A 21769-nucleotide genomic window follows, 5' to 3' on the forward strand; every position below is an offset into this window, starting at 1 on the left:
GCGATTACTCCAATGCAGGGGTGGCAAACTCATTTTAGTTCAGCGGCCACATACAGCCTAATGTGATCTAAACTGGGCCGGACCAGTAAAATATTATAAATAATAGGATAAGAACTTATAAATAATATCAACTCCAAAGTTTTCGCTATGTTTTTGAGTGAAAAAAGTAAAATTCTGCAATGAAAAGGTTTACATCTACGAACTGTTCTTGAACATAACATGAACAAATATAAACCTGGAAATTCTTAAGAAAAATAAGTGCAATTTTAACAATATTACGCCTTAGTTTATCATTTATACATATGCATTACAACTTACAGATCACAGTGGATTTACAAATACACAAAACATTTAGTAACAGGCAGAATATTGGTACATTTCCACATACTTCTCTTTAGACATTTGAGGTTCATATTTTTTCAGGATATTCATATTTTGTTTGTAAAAGGCTAGTCTGTAAGTGTAAACATTTTTGTGTAATTTTCCTTTTTTTTCCAGTTTTAATTATTTATAGCAGGGGTGTCAAACTCATTTTAGTTCAGGGGCCACATTCACCCCAATATTTTCTCAAATGGGCCGGACCAGTAAAATAATACCAATGAAAAAAGTAAAATTACATTATGATAATGTTTATATCTACATTGTTTCTTTAAAAATCTGAATAACGTGAACAACTTGAAATGCCTTAAGAAAAACAAGTGCAGTTTTAACAATATTCTGCATCAGTTACACATGTGCATTACAACTTACATTACAATTACAAATACACATAATATTGATAAAATTGCATTTACTTTTCTCAAGACGTTTCACGTTGTTCATATTTCTTCAGGTTATTCACACTTTTTGTAAAAGGATAGTTTGTTAATGTAAACATTTTCATGTAATTTTACTTTTTTTTTTTTTTTTTTTACACTAAAACAGATAAAATCTGCAGTTGTCATTATTTATACGTTATTATGACAGTATTTTTCTGGTCTGACCCAATCGAGATCTAATTGGTTTATATGTGTATGCAACAAGATTTCTACACTATTGATTATTAATATCTTCAGTGTAATTTTTGCATGTCACAAATTCATCCCGAGGGCCGGATTGGACCGTTTGGCGGACCGGTTTTGGCCCCCGAGCTGCATGTTTGACACCTGTGATTTATAGGTTATTATGATAGTAGTTTACTAGTCTGACCCACTTTAGGTTAAATCGACGTAAAATTATTTTAACATCCTTGATTGTTAATATCATCAGTGTAATTTTTGCATTTCACAGATTCATCCCAGGGGCCGGACTGGACCCTTTGGCGGGCCGGTTTTGACCCCCGGGCCTCATGTTTCACACCTGTGTTCCAATGTATGAGTTTAAATTTAAAACATTTCCCCATTTTCTCATCCTTTCAGTCCGACCCCTCAGCGTAGGCCGCCTCCCGCCGCCGCCCCGCCCCCCAGTCGTCCTCCAGCCGTTCGGGGCCCGACACCCGGACCCCCCATGAACCCCGCGCCGGCTTTCGGAGCTCCACTCAACCCCTCGCCTGCCTTCGGCGCTCCCCCGATCCCATCTCGCCCGGGTCAGCCCATCAACGCTTTTAACAGCCACCAGGACCCCTTCAGCGCCCCCCCACAGATCCCCTCCCGGCCGGCCCGCGTCCCACCCGGCGTACCCAGGTATGGCTATGGCTTTGTCACGTGACCACCAGTGTTTGTGTATGTCACCACTAACCCCTCCCTCCCAGTCGCAGGTGTCGTCGCAGGTATCCCAGCGCTCCCTTCTGCCTCCTGTAGTCACATCTCTCTCTCTCTCTCTCTCTCTCTCTCTCTCTCTCTCTCTCTGTCTGTCTTTGTTGTGGCCTCTTTCTCTGTCGGGTTATTTTGGTTTCTCCGTGAGCACGTCTCACTCCTTGTTCTCTATCTTCTCTCCTTGTTGCAGCCGAAGACCCCCTGGCGCTCCTTCTCACCGGCCCACCATTATCCGCCCTGCTGAGCCCTCTCTGCTAGACTAGACCTGTGGCCACCTAAATCTGTGTGTGTGGGAGGGGTGTGCCTTTGTCTGCACACTGTAGGCCTTCGGGGGGGGGGGGGAGAGGGGGGGGGGGCGGGGCTAGAGGGGGAGAGGGGCTAATACTCATATCAGTGCATCATCCAGCTGTATGATTACGTCTATTAAAGCAATGTTAATAAGCTGCTAATACCGACTTTTATCAGTGCACATGAATAAAGGAAAGCCCTTAATCACTTGAATATTACATTCGACTGCTGCGGGAGTCGTGTAATTCAGAGTAAAACCCAGCTCATCTGAGTGCGTTTCAGCTTCTCCCGCTAGAAGCTGAATTTAAATTCACTTCAGGAGCCTTTTTTTATGATAATATGTTTGTTTCCTCTAATGTGTTGCCCAGCAGAAGCTCATTAAAAGACGTAGAGTTGCAGTCTGGCGTTCCTCTCCCCTCCCTTCACCTTCATAGATCGGTCCAGTCTAGATCTCAGTGTAATATACACATTTAACCTGTTCAGTGTTTTTACTGGGTTTGCATTTCCTAACAGATTTCATACCGAAAAACAATAGGTTTTATCGTCTCCCGGTTGTTTGGTGTCTTATTCTATTACATCGTTTTCCTCGTGTTATTTTATTCGAGTGACTTTGTCCTTTTTAATGATCGTCATAAATGTAGCTTTAAACGAAATGAAACTCCTAATCGCAGCAAAAATAAATAAATAAATAAATAAAAAGACACAGGGCAGGGTTGTAAAATGAGAAAAGTCCCCCCCCCCCCCCTCTCTTCAGCGAATTCTGCTTCCGCGGTGAAAAGATGTCAGCCGGATTGCGATCCAAGCACTTGGAACCATCTCGCCTTTACAACAAAGCCACCCGTCGCAGTGGGGAAGTTGTAGTTTGTTACTTAGAACACTATGCACAAAAAAATGAAAAAAAAAAAAAAAAGAAAGAAAGAAAGCCAGGAGAAAGGAGACGGAGGGCTGTCTGCACTTTGTGGGAAGCTGTGTCTCCTTTTAATTCTTGCCTTGAATATGAATCCCTTTAGTCTCAGTTGAATCCCAACGAGGCCTTCAGCCTTCGGGTAGACTTTGTTCACTCCTGGATGAGCTGATTGGTATAGAACCAAGCACGCCGTACAGGAGCCGTGTTGGGGGGGGGGGTGCGTCGACCAGGACCGATCTGTGCTTTTTTTTTAGAGAATAAAGACGTCGGAAAGTGTATCCGAACTCAGCCGTCAAATGACACATATCGTAGTTATCGGTTCTGCTTCCATTCATTTGAAGTATTGTATATAGCTGGCCTATACTGGGGGAGTTAGCACTTGTATCGTACTATATCGCAGGGTTGATGACAAAAAAAAACAAAACATGATAATCCAAGCCCGAACGTGTTAAAACGCAAACTAACAGTCATTTTTTATAGATTAACCCGGGGGGGTTGTAGGGAAGAGATGGGTCGTCTCTGGATGCATTATTATAATCTGGGCATTTGTCATCTCTTAATGTTTTGGTTGCGATTGTTTCGTTCTGTTCAACCCCCGACGCTACTTCCGCTACCCCGGATCCGCTACAGGGATTAGCCACGTTAGCTTAACCACAGTAGGCAGGCACACAGGGCTGAACACTGTCTACACAGCAGTGATTATATGCTGAATGAAATTTTTTTTTTCGATTGCTCTGTGAAGGTATTTGACATTTTAACAGTTTTGTCTTGAACCCTTTTTTTTTTTTTTGGGGGGGGGGGGGGTGTTTAGTAGGGATGCACCGATACCAGTATCAGGTATCGGCCCGATACTGAGCATGTGTACTTCTACTCGTAAAAGTGCTGGAGGAGTAATGTCAGCAGTGCGGAGATTTAAGTAAATAAACAACGGTGACAAAAGTAACGGTCACTGCAAGTTACGCTAAAGACACAAGTCACTTTTCCATTGGACATATGCGCAAAACTTTACCGATATTTACTAAATGTCGAAAAAACAGAAGTGCGTAATGTCGGTTTTTCCATTAAATCACAAATGCGATGATTTGTTTATTTATTATCGTGAGATGACAGTAGAAGTCATTCCATAAACATGGCGACGACTGAATAGCTCTGGAGTCGCTGCATTGACCCCGCATCACCTTATTTACTTCCTAAATTTTATAATAGTTGACCTAAATGAAAAATGATAGCTTACGAAAACATAGCCTCAACTTCTCTTAAACACTGATGCAGAAATAAATCATGAAAATTAGCTGCATGATGAAGTGAACTTTTCAGGCCAGTCAAAGTCAAATGGAAATCAACCCAGTGTTAAATCTGTCCGAACAGAACCGAGACACATTTATTCCTTAAAATCTATATTAATAGTTGAAACTGTGTATCCTTGACCTTAGACTTTGCCACACTGAAAAAAAAAAGATTTAATGGTGTAGTAATATTTATTTGGTTAACTGTAACAATTTTTATTTTCTAATTGTAATCAGTAGTCGCTTTTCCATTGGACATCTGCGCAAAACTTTACCGATATTTACTAAATGTCGAAAAAACAGAAGTGCGTAATGTCGGTTTTTCCATTAAATCACAAATGCAATGATTTGTTTATTTATTATCACAAGGTGAGATGAGAAGTCATTCCATAAACATGGCGACGAACGTAAATATGGTGTTGATTTACAGATATATTCATTATTATTAGTATATATTACCCCTCTATCTCGTACTAAATTAAAAAATGATCGGGTTTCCTGGTGTGTCCACACATACCGCAACATGTTTCTTCTTCTTCTTCGGTTGTTGTAACATACGTCAACATACGTTTTTTAAATTCACCTGACTCTAGTTACGAAAATACGTCTACGTCTCCATTGCAGTTTTGCGTGATATACCATTTGCACTACGCCCGAAAAACAACCTCTTGCCAGCGCAAAAACCTTTGAATCGAAAAACAAGACTTTTGTCAAAATTGTCATTTTTCCATTAGGTAAATTTTTATGCTCAAGTTATATTTGTGCAATTTGAGGGTCAATGGAAAAGCAGACTACAGACGGATAATGACGGCCCGTTTGTCATCCTCTGCGTACATTGTGTGTGTTTTCCGGATGCTTGCGGATGCGTATTCAGACAGAGAATACGGAGCAGAACGACAAGGAACCCGTGGAGGTAGCGCAAACTTTTCAATGAACGACTGTGTGAGTTAGAGAAAAACTACTGACATATTTATGACAACTACCTCATCAGTATATCAACATTAGTATTGCCTCCTCTGTCGCAAGGTAATTATCGTTAACGAAAACTAAGGAAATGACGAAAACTTGAATTGAGAAAACATTTTTCGCTAACTAAAATAAATAACTATAATTAAAAGAAAAAACGATAACTAACTGAAACTGTATTGGGTGTTTACAAAACTAACTAAAACATATAAAAATTATGGATAAAATTCCCTTCGTTTTCGTCTGTGTCAATGTCGGATTGATACGAAATCGATTCATTTCGCTCTAGCAATTTTAGCTAGCGGCACCATACGACACTTCACGGTCCGTCACTTGTGGTTTCCAGTCGTATTCTGGTTCCCACTCTACCTGGAAACACGGAGACTGAAGTTTGGAGAAAGCAGCAGAGTCCTGTCTGGGATTTATGTGAATACGACGGCAAAGAAGATAAAAGATACGAGAAAACTAAAATTAATACAAAAACTAAGCATTTAGAAAAAAACTAATGAAAACTAGCAAAGCTGCTCTAAAAACTAATTAAAACAAACTGAATTAGAGAAAAAAAAAAGTCAAAACTAACTAAAACTAAACTCTAATGAAAAATCCAAAACTATTAGAACCTTGCTCTGTCGTCTCCATGTTTGTTATTACCGACTTTCTTCTTCTTCTTCTCAAAAAACTTTACTCTTCTTCGTGGTATTTGTCCAGTATGGTTAATTCAGAGCGGCGCCCTCTGGTGGATCGATTTAGAAACGCTCATTCCAACGCATTAAACGTTAGTAGCAGCACTTTGTTCCGGTCAAACTAATGACAACGACAATAAAGCACATTTACAAAAGGAACTAAGAACTCTAATGGGATTATTAAGTACTCTTATCGGTACTCGGTATCGGCAAGTACTCAAATGTAAATACTCAGTCTGGGGAAAAAAAGTGTTATCGGTGCATCCCTAGTGTTTAAGGGGAAAGTGGGTAAAAAAAAAAAAGGGGGAGTGTCACTGGGCTACTTTTGATTGTTCCCTTTTTGATCAGTAGTGGTGGTGGGAGTTGTGGTGTTTAAAAAGCACATCCTGTCTAGAAGAGTCTGTAAAATGATGACGAATTAAGCCGATACAAGACAAAAAACTGTCAAAGATTTCAAGCTGTCCTCTTTCAGGCCTCTTTGACTCTTTTCAGACAGAATGGGCTTTTTTTTTTTTTCTTTTTTTTTTTTTTTTCTTTCTACTGCATTTCTCCGCAGGTTTGGGTTTCAGTTCACACCTCCAGAGAGTCATTTATAAACGCACCCCCCCCCCCCCCCCCTCCCCCTTTTTCCGAATCAAAAGATTGAAGACGCTTCCAATTATAGCCGATCTTTCACAACCTCCCCGATACGCATACGTAGCCTCCCCCCCCTCCCTTGTTCTCATCAGGGCGGCTGTCGTTTTCAAACCCCCCACTGTAAACGTTAGTTCGAGGCCGTTCTGGCCTTTTCGCTGATGGATTTAAACCCCTACCCCTCCACCCCCCACCCGGCCTACGCTTCTTTTACATTTACATTTTACTTCCCCACCCACCCTTCTCAATCTGGTTTTTTAAAGAAATCCAAAAAAAATAAATAAAATAAGGATGGTGTGGTAACTGACCTGCAAGAAATGTCTTTTTCCTGTGTTTTGGAAACCCTTGTCAAGTGCCTCTGTAGCACATGAACTGATCTGAATAAACACAGTAATGATGATTTCAAAGAGAAGAGTAAATAAAAGCGTGTTGTGTACAAATTAAAGGGACTGGCTCTGGTGGTTGGGTCTCCTTGTGTCCTGTGTGATCTAATCCTTCTTTTCTGTCTGAACATACATAGAACCCCCTTTCTCCACACCCCCCCCCCCATTCACCTTTTTCTCATCATCTAAACCAGGGTGTCAAACTACATTTTAGTTCAGTTCCATATTCAGCTAAATTTGATCTGCAGTGGGCCGGACCAGAAAAATAATAACCTAGAAATAATGACAACTCCAAATTTTTGCCTTTGTTTTAGTGTAAAAAAAACAACAACATTAAATTATGAAAATATTTACTTTTATAAACTATCCAAAAAAAAAAAAATGACAAAACTGGAATTTAAATTAAAAAAACGTTAGAAAATTTAGTGCAATTTTAACAATATTATTCCTCAACTTCTCATTTCTCCATGTGCATTATGGATCAGATCTACAAGGACACTAAACACTGAGGAACAGGCAGAAAAAATGTTAAATTGTGCTGAATTTTCTTTAGACATTTAAGGTTCATATTTGTTCAGGTTATTCGCGTCTTATTGTTATAGGATAGTTTGTAAATGTAAATATTTTCATAATTTAATGTTATGTTTTGCACTAAAACAAAGAAAAAAAATAAGTTCTAGATTTTTTTACTTAATTGAATTTTTTTTTTTTTTTTTTGCTTAATTCAAGATTTTTTTGCTAAATTTGAGATTTTTTTTGGCTTAATTCAAGATTTTTTTCATTTTACTTAATTGAAGATTTTTTGGGGGCGTAATTCAAGATTTTTTGCTAAATTTGAGGTTTTTTTGGCTTAATTCAAGAGTTTTTTGGCTTAATTCAAGATTTTTTGCTAAATTTGAGATTTTTTTTTGGCTTAATTCAAGGTGTTTTTTTACTTAACTGAAGTTTTTTTTTTAGCTTAATTGAAGATTTTTTTTAACTTAATTGAAGATTTTGTTGGGCTTAATTCAAGATTTTTTGCTAAATTTGAGATTTTTTTGCCTTAATTCAAGATTTTTTTTTTTTTTCAATTTAATTGAATTTTTTTTTTTTTTTTTTGCTTAATTCAAGATTTTTTTTTGCTAAATTTGAGATTTTTTTTTTTTTTTTGGCTTATTTGAGGAATTTTTTGCTAAATTTGACATTTTTTTTGGCTTAATTCAAGATTTTTTTTACTCAATTGAAGATTTTTAATTTTTATTGGCTTAATTCAAGATTTTTTCCTTAATTCAAGTTAATTTTTTTTTTGCTTAATTCAATTCAAGACTGTGGAATTTTTGCACTTGGCAAAAACATCCCAGGGGCCGAACTGGACCCTTTGGCCGCATGTTTGACACCCCTGATCTAAACCGACTCACACCGACATAAACCCTGCACATGTTTCTATGGCAACCTTCAAGCGGCGGGCTGATTACTTCAGAAAGGCAGCGCTCAAACAATGGTCACTGTTTACTCTCAGTACATGCATTTTCTCCAAACATCAGGTGCACTGAGAACAAAAAAAAAAAATCAATACTTGTTCATTCAGTCGCCTTTTGTTGTTTTCTGACAGTATGGATCAAATCACAAATTACCTCAGGCTTCTTCTGTTTTCACTTCCAGGTGCTTCTTAAGATGGCTTGGTTGAAATATGGTCACGTTTCTCTTCAGTAATAGTTTTTTTTTTTCTTCTTTGAGCCTCTAGTGCAGAGGTGTCAAACTCATTTTGGTTCAGTTCCATATTTAGTCTGATTTTATCTCAAGCAGGCCAAACCAGTAAAATAATGACTTAATAATGACAAATCCAAGTTTTTCTTTTCGTTTTAGTACAAAAAAAAAAACCCAATTAAATTATGAAAATATTTACATTTTACCAAAAAGATGTGAATAACCTGAAAAACAGAACATTTGAAAAATTAGTGCAATTTTAACAATATTACGCCTCCACTTATTTATATATACATGTACATTACACAGTGTTACATAAACATTTGGTAACAGGCAGAATATTGTTAAAATTTCGGAGTTTGGAACTAAAATTTGAACAGTTTCTACAATATTCCATCTGTTATTATTAACACAACTGCAGATCACAGTGGATCCATAAATGCACCAAACATTTAGTAACAGACAGAATATTGTTCAAATTGCACATTTCGGGTTCATCTTTGTTTATATTATATTATTTGCATTTTATTGTGAAAGAATAGTTTTGTAAATGTGAATATTTTTACAGTGTAATGTAATTTTTTTCACTTACCGTACTTTCCGGGCTATAAGCCGCAGGTGTCCACGTGGTGACATGAGATATTTACACAGATGGTAAACAGACAGATTATTTAAGTATTTATTTCTGTACTTTAACTGCTTTTTTCCGAACAGTGCCTGTAAAATGGCAGAAACACGACTGGTTAAAAACCCAGAAAAGTCACTGATCTGTATCTTCATCTTCCTTCTGCTCATTAAACCACTGCAGTCGTCTTCTTCTGTGTCGGAATTGAACAGCCTCAAATTCTCCGTCACACACTGTTGAGCCGCATTATGTAATAAATTCCCATTATGTCATAAAAGTTCCAAATGTAATAAAAATGTCACGTCATCTTGTAATAAAGCCGCATTATGTAATAAACTGACGCATTTTGTAATAAACTACCTCAGTGCATTATGTAGTAAATTTTTTCGCATTATGTAGTAAGTTATTACAATTTGAGAAATTAATTACAAAATGCACTTGATACATTTTTATTCTCAGGAAAATGTAATGTGCTAAATTATTCTTTAAACTGTGCGGTTAAAGTTCTGATTCCATTACCTGTAGCTGCTGTGATTAATTTATTCTAAATTGCTCTGAAATTATATTAATTTGAATTGTTATTACATCATGAACCATGTTATTACATTTTTTTAAAATAGAAATGTATCAAGTGCATTTTTTAATAAATTTCTCAAATTGTAATAACTTACTACATAATGTGAAAAAATTTACTATATAATGCGTTGACGGAGTTTATTACAAAATGCGTCAGTTTATTACATAATGCAGCTTTATTACAAGATGATGTGACATTCTTATTACATTTTGAACTGTTATGACATAATGGGAATTTATTACATAATGCGGCTCAAAAAGCCTCAAATTCTCCGTCACACACTGTTGAGCCGCATTATGTAATAAATTCCCATTATGTCATAAAAGTTCAAAATGTAATAAGAATGTCACGTCATCTTGTAATAAAGCCGCATTATGTAATAAACTGACGCATTTTGTAATAAACTACCACAATGCATTATGTAGTAAATTTTTTCGCATTATGTAATAAGTTATTACAGTTTGAGAAATTTATTACAAAATGCACTTCACACATTTTTATTTTCAGGAAAATGTAATGTGCTAAATTAATCTTTAAACTGTGCGGTTAAAGTTCTGATTCCATTACCTGTAGCTCCTGTGACTAATTTCTTCTAAATTGCTCTGAAATTATATTAATTTGAATTGTTATTACATAATGAACCATGTTAATACATTTTTTTTTAAATAAAAATGTGTCAAGTGCATTTTGTAATAAATTTCTCAAACTGTAATAACTTACTACATAATGTGAAAAAATTTACTATATAATGCGTTGACGTAGTTTATTACAAAATGCGTCAGTTTATTACATAATTCGGCTTTATTACAAGATGACGTGACATTCTTATTACATTTGGAACTTTTATTACATAATGGGAATTTATATATTATTTAAAAAGTAGCGGCTTATAGTCCGGAAAGTACGGTATTTTTTTGACATAATTTTTCTCACAGAAAATTTGTCGTCATTATTTATGGGTTATTGTGTTGTTATTTTGACTGTGGATCACATTGGTCTGTATGTGGAACCTGAACCAAAATGATTTTGAAAACCTTGACTGTTCAGGTTCATTTTTGCACTTTCATCCCATGGGCCAGAATAGAACCTTTGGCGGGCCAGATTAGGCCCCCGGGCCGCATGTTGGACACCTGTGCACTAGAGCACAGGTGTCAAACAGAATCTGTGAAATGCAAAAATTACACTGAAGAAATTATCAATCATATTAGTTCAGGGGCCAAATTCAAGTGTGCACAATTGTTTTTATACATAGGTCTTTTCTTTTTCTTTATTTTAAGTCTTTTTATTTACATGTTGTTTACATACGGATCTTATTGAGCTACAAATCTTGGACCTTGAGAACCAAATTTCGTGCCATCTCGTGTACGTGTGCCAATATGACAATAAAAATCCTTGAAAATCAGTCCAATTCAATCTCAAATGGCTCAGATCAGTAAAATACTATAAATAAGAAAAGAAAACATATCTTTTTTGATTTTTTTTTTTTTTTTTTTTTGTATTGGTTTGAAATGTTGATATTCCAAATATTTGATCAATAATGCCAACTGTGAATTTTTCTCATTGTTTTAGTGTAAAAAAGTAAAATTACATGAAAATCTTTACATTTACAAATGATCCTTGCATGAAAATTTTAAATAATCTGAAATGTCCTTAGTGCATAAGTGCAATTTTACCAATATTCTGCCTGTTAGTGAATGTTTTGTGTATTTGTAGTTGCACTGTGATCTGTAAGTTTTCATGCACATGTGCAAATGAAAACCTGAGGCATAATATTGTTAATATTACACTTTATTTTCTTAATACATTTTAATTTGTTCATGTACGGAAGAGGATTAGGGCCACTGGGGGGAAAAAATAAAATAAAATTAAGGTCCAATATATATATTTTTATTATTATTCTGAGGAAAAAAGTCAGAATTCAGACTTTTTTTCCTTAGAATTCTGACTTTAATCTCAGAACAATAATAATAATAATAATAAAATTTTAAAACAGAATTCTGAGAACAAAGTGAGAATTCCGTGATCAAAGTCATAATTTTGACTTTTTTTTTCCAGACTTGTAAAAATATATATTGGATTAATTTTTTTTTTTTCCCCAGTGGCCCTAATCCTCTTCTGTAGTTCATGGCTGTTCATTATTAAAAACATTTTTTGTAAAGGATAATTTGTAGATGCAAACATTTTCATCATGTAATTTAATTTTTCACTCTAAAACATAGAAGTTGGACATAAAAAGTTTGGCGTTGATATCATTTATATATAAATTAGTCCTGTCAAATGATTTAAGTTTTTAATCAGATAAATCACAGGGTTGCCATGGATTAATTTCGATTAATCATGGTTAAATATTCATTTTAATCTATATTCGTGTTTCATTTTGCATGAGCGAACAGACTCAAGAAAGAAGGGAATATATACAGTCCAGTGGCGGCTGCTCGTCCTTCAGACAGGGGAAGCTCATTGTCGGCTTACATCAAAAAAAATTGTCAAGTTATTTAACCCATAAAGACCCAAACACCCACTGGTGACACAAACCATCTGCAGATCTAAACTGTCTAAAACCTGTTGATCCATTAATCCTATCAATACATGTAAATAATTGGTGTAAAATACAGTTATTCGTCTTTTCATGGTCATCAGATATGACCCATTTGGACATTCAGAGGCTCCGTAGTTACCATGGAAACACCGTCATCCTTTACAACATTGATTCACCAGTAAAACCCATGGAGTTGGATCAATGACAGTGGATGGACATGCACGTTTTTACAGTCAATTAGAAATATCTTTGCTGAAAAAGTCACCTTTTCTACATTTTTCCCTGTTTTAATATAATTAACTTTGAATTTACTCTGAGAGTTCATGAACATCTGTATGATCTGTGAATTAAATATAGGAAAATACACTATTTACACCAAAAAAAATGCAAAATATAAAGGATAATATTATGAAAAAAATGTGTGATAAATCACTTAAGAAAGGTAGAGATAGAGAAAAACTCATTTGGAAACTGCCACAAGAGTAGCAGTGGGTCTTTATGGGTTAAACATACATTCATCCCTCCGTTCCTTTTGAAGAAAATGCTCAGTGACCTTATCGTACCAAGTAGGCGTCTTTTCCAGGGACTGGACCAGTGTCCTCTCTGCTTAGATTGCCTTGGCCCAGTGTGTTGTGGGTGTAAGACTTCAGCCTTTTTAAACTACAGATGCTCCTTTCACTCCAACTTAGCCGACAGTTTGATTGATTTAACTATCGACAAAATGATATTAAACTCGAACAAGAAATGATTCAATTATGTAACTGAAACAAGAAAACACTGAAATTATGTTAAATTGAAACAAGGAAGTACAATGAGTGTGTTTTATTTACAGTGCAAGAAATGAACGAGTAATTTCGTAGTGGTTTCTCTCTCGATTTCACAGCAGAATGTGCGACGGTATTAAACTGAACTGTGTCAGTGAAGGAGGAGATCTGAAAACAGCTGTCAATCAAACGGGATTCAGCCTTTCGACTGATCCTCCAATCAGCACGTGGGATTCTGGCGTCCAGCCCGGCTGAGCTCCGCCCACAGCTCCATTCACCCCCAGAGACGCCCGGCGTCCGGGGGCGGGACAACATGGTGGCATTTATCCAATTACCGTCCAGTTTTGAGGCAATGAAAAAAACAGTTCCACTCAGTCCCATTGAAGTGCATGGACGCCCGCAGTCTACGGACAAATGCACTGAGCAGAGATGGAGGAGAAAACAGAGACACGGGAATGTATGAGAAGTGAACAACATCGCGTCTGTTGGTTTGTGATAAAGCTGATTCTGAACGAACTCGTCTGTGAGATGAACTTGTTCTAACACATTTGTAGTCAATGAAATGTCAACACAACCGAACATATTTAACCATTTAATTTTCGTAATTTTAGGGGAAGCCGGGCTTCCCTTGCAGTCTATGAGAAATCGCCACTGATACATTCATGGAAAAAATGATTACACCATCACAAAAGTCATCAAAAACAACAGTTATGCAATCCAGTCCTAACTCCTGTGTGTCATCCTACAGTGGAAGTGAAAGCCGTCCTCTTTAATCTGACACATGCTTTTATTCATGACTGCCCTCTCTGTTCTGATGTGTGGATCCTGTTCCAAACGTCCAAACATTAACGCTGGTTGTTCCTGAACAGGCGCCCGGCTCCTCGTCGAAACCAGTGGTGACCTTGACCAGTGAGCAGCGGAAATGACTTCAAACCATGACAGCATCTGGACCAGCGGAGACTGACTAGGATTTGAACTCAGCCAAAAAAAAAAAGAAAAGTCTGCTCGTGTTTATACTGCCAAGATTTAAAGAATACATTTAATGAAGTTTTTCCACAGGGGACGTTGTCTAAAATGTACTGTTGAAATAGTTTGTGACTTAATTTAATCTTTGAATCGAATTTTCTTTATACAAACAATCTGCCAATAATTTATTTGAACAAAAATGACATCGATTACAGCCATAAAGACATGACCATGAGAATGTGTTTTTATGGTCAAATCAATACAGAATATTATGACCAAACTGCCTTTCAAGTGGTGGACACTCACTACAGAGTCTGCTTTTATTTCAGCTGTGGAACAGTGGACAGTGAACGCCTCAGTTAAAACCGTTTATATGCATCTGACTGTACACTGTAAAAATCCAAATCTTACCGAGTGTATTTTTCTCATTTCTAGTCCAAATATCTCATCACACTTAAAATAAGACAGAATCACCTAAAGAGGAACTTTTCAGTGAGATATGAGAACTGATTTTTAGACAATAGATCTGGAAAATCTGATTTCAAGAAATCTTACCAGGAGAATTTTCACTGGTTCCACTGGCAGAATTTATTTATTTATTTATTTTGCTTAATTCAAGATTTTTTTTCTGCTTAATTCAAGATTTTTTGCTTAATTCAAGATTTGTTTTTTGTTTTTGTTTTTTTGCATAATTCAAGATTGTTTTCTTAATACAAGACTTTTTTGCTTAATTCAAGATTTTTTGCTTAATTGAAATTTTTTTTTGGCTTAATTCAAGATTTTTTTTATTTATTTTTTTTTTACTTAACCCAACATTTTTTCCTTAATTCAAGCTTTGTTTTTTTGCTTAATTCATCTTTTTTTTTTTAATTTTTTATTTATTTATTTTTTTTTATTTTGCTTAATTCAAGATTGTTTGCTTAATTCAAGGTTATTTTTTTTACTTAATTCAAGATTTTTCCTTTGCTTAATTCAAGATTGGTTGCTTAATTCAAGATTTTTATTACTTAATTCAAGATTTTTTTTTTTTTTTTTGCTTAATTCTAGATTTTTTTTTTTGCTTAATTCAGTATTTTGTTGTTGTTGCTTGATTCATTTTTTTTTTTTTTTACTTAATTCAAGATATTTTTGCTTAATTCTTTTTTTTTCCTAGATTCAAGATTTTTATGCTTAATTCAACATGTCAACATTACATTTTTTTCCTGCTTAATTCAACATTGTTTTGCTTAATTCAAGCAAAAAAATCTGCCAGTAGAACAAGTGAAAATTATCTCGGTAAGATTTCTTGAAATCAGATTTTCCAGATCTATTGTCTCAAAATAAGTTCTCATATCTCACTGAAAAGTTCCTCTTTAGGTGATTATGTCTTATTTTAAGTGTGATGAGATATTTGAACTAGAAATGAGAAAAATACACTTGGTCAGATTTTGATTTTTTCCAGTGAATTTAACCTTCAGATAGAAAAAAGTGATTTTATAATTGTGAATACTTGTCTTTTTAAAACATGAAGATATTAGTTTGAAAGAAAAACATATATTAAAATTAAAAAAAAAAAAAATGTCTGGGATACAATAAAATTATGGCATAATGGAAAAAAAAAACACATTGTAAAAGTATAACACTGGTCAACAACAAATTTATTGTTTAAGTTTTTTCAGCTGATTTAGGATAATTTTGGTGTGCTGAATCCAAAAATCACATTAATTTTGCTCAGTCAGGTCAACTTTCTGAACTATGCTACATATTGGCTTTTAAACATTTCTGCTTACATTTATGGGCATTTTCACATCATATGATACAAAATTCTTTCAAATTTCTTGCAATAAATGAGTTCTGAAGATTTTACTTTTGCCAATTTATGATTAATGTTTTTTTAATATTACAGGTGAATGAAATGGCTTCGACTAGAAGATCTTGCAAAAATAAGCCTGACGTATTTTGTTACATCTGCGGTGAATACACCATTGTACCTAACAGGAATCAAGTCACAAGTTTCATAAAGTGTGATTACCAATCTTATTTTGGTATTAATTATTATATTTTGTGAGAAGATCAAATGTTTCAAAATCAAATTAGCAAAAAAACTGACCTGATTGAGAAAACAGATGTCATTTTTGGATTTAGCGGTGCAAAATGGTCCTAATTCAGCTGAAAAAACCTAGACAACTTGCAAAAAACATTTTTTTTGTAACCCAGTATAATTATTCCCATCCAAATGTGCAGTAAACTTTCCCTGTCAGTGTTTTGCTCTGACAGTGTATGAATGTTCCATTTCACTGCTGTAGATATTCATATGGAGCTGATGTATGCGACTATAACTGTACATTGTTGGTTGTTGAATCTGCCCAAACAAACTAGTCACACAACCACCTTCAGGTTTCATTCATAGGGTTCACTGCGGCGTCATTTATGCCACACGCTGCTGATGCAATGCAAGAATAAATGTCACAACATCTGTTTCTGTCCAGAGTTCAGTTCATTTTTCACCCAGATCGTGTTTGGTGATGGTGAACGTCGGACCGTTGTGTTAAATCGTCCTCACAGATTCTCATCAGGGTTCAGGTCTGGACTCTACACTGCAAAAATCTAAATCTTACCAAGTGTAATTTTCTCATTTCTAGTCCAAATATCTCATCACACTTAAAATAAGACATAATCACCTAAAGAGGAACTTTTCAGTGAGATATAAGAACTGATTTTTGACAACAGATCTGGAAAAGCTTATTTCAAAAATTCTTAACAAGATAATTTTCACTTGTTCCATTGGCAAATTTTTTTTGCTTGAATTAGGCAAAAAATAATATCTTGAATTAGGCAAAATATCTTGAATTAAGCCACAAAAAAAAAAGTCTTGAATTAAGGGAAAAAAATGAATTAAGCCAAAAAAAATCTTGAATTAAGTAAAAAAAAAAAGGTCTTGCATTCAACAAAAATATCTTGAATTAAGCAAAAAAAAAAAAAAAAAAAAAATCTTGAATTAAGGAAAAAATGTTGAATTAAGAAAAAAAATCTTAAATTAGGTAAAAAAAAAAAAAAAAAAAGGTCTTGCATTCAACAAAAATATCTTGAATTGAGAAAAAAAAAATAAAAAAATCTTGAATTGAGGAAAAACTGTTGAATTAAGAAACTAAATCTTGAATTCAGCAAAAATATCTTGAATTAAGCAAAAAAAATCTTGAAATTAAGGAAAAAATGTTGAATTAAGCAAAAAAAAAAAAAAATCTTGAATTCAGCAAAACTATCTTGAATTAAGCAAAAAAAAAAAAAGAATCTTGAATTAACCAAAAAATCTTGAATTAAACAAAAAATCTCAAATTAAGCAAAAAAAAAAAAAAAGAAAATAATCTTGAATTAAGAAAAAAAAAAAAAAAAAAATCTGCCAATGGAACTAGTGAAAATTATCTTGGCAAGGTTTCTTGAAATAAGCTTTTCCAGATCTATTGTCTAAAAATCAGTTCTTATATCTCACTGAAAAGTTCCTCTTTAGGTGATTCTGACTTATTTTAAGTTTGATGAGATATTTGGACTAGAAATGAGAAAAATACACTTGGTAAGATTTAGATTTTTTGCAGTACATCCTGGAGGGAAATTTTTCTAAATTTCCCTTTTTTCATTGGATCTAAAAAGCTTGCAAAGTGCCACATACTAAAATGAACCCAGTTTCACAGAAGAATCCAGATGGAAATACTCAAATCCAACCACTGCTTGTGTTTATTTGCGTGTGTTTGTGTGTTAGCGCTGTTGAAGAGTGGACATGGCGGCCAGTTCCCCAAACATCCAAAACAAAAGCGACCGTACTTTCCGGGCTATAAGTCGCACCGGAATATAAGCCGCAGGTGTCCACGTTGTGACATGAGATATTTACACAGAAAGATGGTAAACAGAAAGATTATTTAAGTATTTATTTCCATACTTTAACTGCTTTTTTCCGAACAGTGCCTGTAAAATGTCAGGAACACGACTGGTTCAAAAACCCAGAAAAGTCACTGATCTGTATCTTCATCTTCCTTCTGCTCATTAAACCACTGCAGTCGTCTTCTTCTGTGTCGAAGTTGAACAGCCTCAAATTCTCCGTCACACTCCTTGTTGAGCCGCATTATGTAATAAATTCCCATTATGTAATAAAAGTTCCAAATGTAATAACAATGTCACGTCATCTTGTAATAAAGCCGCATTATGTAATAAACTGACGCATTTTGTAATAAACTACCTCAATGCATTATATAGTAAATTTTTTCGCATTATGTAGTAAGTTATTACAATTTGAGAAATTTATTACAAAATGCACTTGATAGATTTTTATTTTCAGGAAAATGTAATGTGCTAAATTAATCTTTAAACTGTGTGGTTAAAGTTCTGATTCCATTACCTGTAGCTGCTGTGACTAATTTCTTCTAAATTGCTCTGAAATTATATTAATTTGAATTGTTATTACATAATGAACCATGTTATTTTTTTTTTTTTTAATAAAAATGTGTCAAGTGCATTTTGTAATAAATTTCTCAAATTGTAATAACTTCCTACATAATGCGAAAAAATTTACTACATAATGCATTGTGGTAGTTTATTACAAAATGCGTCAGTTTATTACATAATGCGGCTTTATTACTGTACAAGATGATGTGACATTGTTATTACTTTTTGAACTTTTATGACATAATGGGAATTTATTACATAATGCGCTCAACACACCTTCTCGGTCTCTCCTCCGTTGTTGCTCAAAGGCACTTCGGTGCTTGTTGAGCCGCATTATGTAATAAATTCCCATTATGTAATAAAAGTTCCAAATGTAATAAGAATGTCACGTCATCTTGTAATAAAGCCGCATTATGTAATAAACTGACGCATTTTGTAATAAACTACCTCAATGCATTATATAGTAAATTTTTTCGCATTATGTAGTAAGTTATTACAATTCGAGAAATTTATTACAAAATGCACTTGATACATTTTTATTTTCAGGAAAATGTAATGTGCTAAATTAATCTTTAAACTGTGTGGTTAAAGTTCTGATTCCATTACCTGTAGCTGCTGTGACTAATTTCTTCTAAATTGCTCTGAAATTATATTAATTTCGATTGTTATTACATAATGAACCATGTTATTACATTTTTTAAAATAAAAATGTATCAAGTGCATTTTGTAATAAATTTCTCAAATTGTAATAACTTCCTACATAAAGTGAAAAAATTTACTATATTATGCGTTGACAGAGTTTATTACAAAATGCGTCAGTTTATTACATAATGCGGCTTTATTACAAGATGACGTGACATTCTTATTACATTTGGAACTGTTATGACATAATGGGAATTTATTACATAATGCGGCTCAACACACACCTTCTCGGTCTCTCCTCCATTGTTGCTCAAAGGCACTTCAGTGCTTGTTGAGCCGCATTATGTAATAAATTCCCATCATGTAATAAAAGTTCAAAAAATCACAAACGGACAAATCTGGCGATCTAGGGGGCCAGGGAACGTAACCGAATCTTGAGATCACACGGTTACCGAACAATTCTCACACAGCCGCCAGTGGTTACTAAAATGGGGGTGTGTTTACTTGCTCATGTCTGCCAATACGCACTTCAAAAATTCTCGTTTTTTTGGGTCACCCTGTACTTGTACTTGTACAGGGTGACCATAGTAACCATTGGCGGCTGTGCGAGAATTGTTCAGTAACCGTGTGATCTCAAGATTCGGTAACGTTCCCTGGCCCCCTAGATCGCCAGATTTGTCCGTTTGTGATTTTTTCTTGAGGGGCTATCTCAAGAGTAAAGTGTACACGACTCGACCAAGAACTCTGGATGAGTTAAAACAGAGAATTCAGGATGAAATTCACAGTATCCCAGCTGAGATGTTGCAGCGGTCAATGAGGAATCTCAACAGCAGATTTCAAGAATGCATTCGTACAGGAGACGCCATCTACAGGAAGTAATTTTTTTTAAAAAATGAAAATTCCATCATTGTTTCTTAAATGGCATGTTTTAAGGTTTCAATTACTATGAATAAAATATTTTTCTTCCATCACTCTTGGTTTTATTGGATTGTTAAAAAGTTCCCATTTTTTCCTGTCACCCTGTATATATCATCATAATAGACATAACCAATACAATGCCACTGCTTTTATTTTGAAGGATCTGCTAATTTACTGTTTTTTTTTCCCACACATACTTTCTGTATTTGCATAAGGCTTATGCTCTGATCAGTTTCAGCACATGAAGATGTCAGCTAACGGCAAAAAAAGAGAAAGATGGATTCCAAATGCAGAGTTTTTAACAAGACATGGACTTGTAAGTATTTCTTTACTGAAGTCAGAGATAAAGAAAATGAAAAGGAACTGTGATATACAAACAAATAAAGCTGGATGCATTTAGAGTTTTTCGTTAAAGTTAACGTAGAGCTGGTTTTGCACATTTTCGAAAGTCTTTTGTGAATATTCATTAAATAGTTGTATTCCGTGCGCCACATTTTCATTTTATTATTGTATTGTTGCATTTACTGTTTTTGTATTATTGTAAAGTATATATACAGGGTGTCCCATAAGTCTCCATACATAGGAAAAATAAACATTTCTTGACATAAACCATTTTTATTTATTAATATGCTCTATATGACTGCCATTTTGTCAGGAACACATTTCAATGCGTGTCCTCCATGCTGAGAACTATAAAGAGAAATATAAAGAAATACATGTTAGAACCATATATGTATGGAATGTATTATGTCTCCTATGTATGGAGACTTATGGGACACCCTGTATATATGTATAGAGAGAGAGAGGGAAAGGAGAGCTGCAGGTGTATTGATCCGGCCCTTAACAACTGTCAAAGTTTGTCATGTGGCCCCATAGGAAACTTCATTGCCCACCCCTGCTTTAACCCTTTCATGCATGAACTAAAAAAGCACTTGGAGAGCGCAGACCTCCGCTAAGCGCAAAAATTCCCCACATAATCGGTGATACAAATCCTACATTTATTTTTTAAAATAAAATCCGCCTTCTGGATCAGATCTGGATCAGCCTTTGAAATGTGATAGAGGACCCCATTGTCAATTCCTGAGTTAAATTTCATGAGTTTTGGTCAATAATTCAGCGAGATATTGGGAAACGAAAATTTTGGCCCCATTTACCACAATGTTAACGAAAATTTCAAAGTGATCCAGAATCCAGGATTTCTTCCAGATCACCCCCAAAAGTTAATCATTTCTTCCTTATCCCATTTCCAACAAACCCTGAAAATTTCATCAAAATCTGTCCATAACTTTTTGAGTTATGTTGCACACTAACGGACAGACAAACAAACAGACAGACAAACAAACCCTGGCAAAAACATAACCTCCTTGGTGGAGGTAATTATGAGAACCTTAATCAAGATGTATTTTTCCTGAGTATTTTTATTCCTCTTTAGGCATGAAAAAAAACAAAACAATGTGATTGAATTTTTTTTTTTTTTTTTTTTTTTTTTTTTTTTTAAATCAACCTGTTTTTCATGGAGTTACAAAATGTCCACTCAGCTACACCATGAATTTTATTCTTGAAGCAAAGAAACATGTATTTAAAACCCAATATCATAAAGTGATATGAAAACAGTGAAATGAAACCATGTTTAATGCAGCTAATCTGATGTTTTCTCACATTTTAACATATTCTAATACTAGTTATTACCCACTTCATGGAGCTAATATGCAAAAAATAAATATTAACAATTGATTTCCACTCAAGAAAACAACCAA

General features: G+C 34.7%; 1 protein-coding gene across 5 annotated transcripts in view; it reads left to right on the top strand.

Annotated features, from left to right (window-relative positions):
• The window catches only part of dnm2a (dynamin 2a), a 60507-nt gene extending 46443 nt beyond the window's left edge, over nucleotides 1-14064 (top strand). For 4 of the 5 annotated variants that reach the window (XM_030140735.1, XM_030140737.1, XM_030140739.1 and 1 more), the window contains 2 exons: nucleotides 1398-1661; nucleotides 1924-3378. In XM_030140735.1, coding sequence (XP_029996595.1) covers nucleotides 1398-1661; nucleotides 1924-1996 — 337 coding nt within the window. In that variant the 3' untranslated portion in view covers nucleotides 1997-3378. Of the gene's footprint in view, nucleotides 1-1397; nucleotides 1662-1923; nucleotides 3379-13939 lie in introns of those variants that run through there. The other variant, XM_030140738.1, reaches the window with a different exon arrangement.
• The last annotated feature ends 7705 nt before the right edge of the window (nucleotides 14065-21769 follow it).

This window comes from Sphaeramia orbicularis, chromosome 8 (assembly GCF_902148855.1).
Source record: "Sphaeramia orbicularis chromosome 8, fSphaOr1.1, whole genome shotgun sequence".
Taxonomy (NCBI): Eukaryota; Metazoa; Chordata; class Actinopteri; order Kurtiformes; family Apogonidae; genus Sphaeramia; species Sphaeramia orbicularis.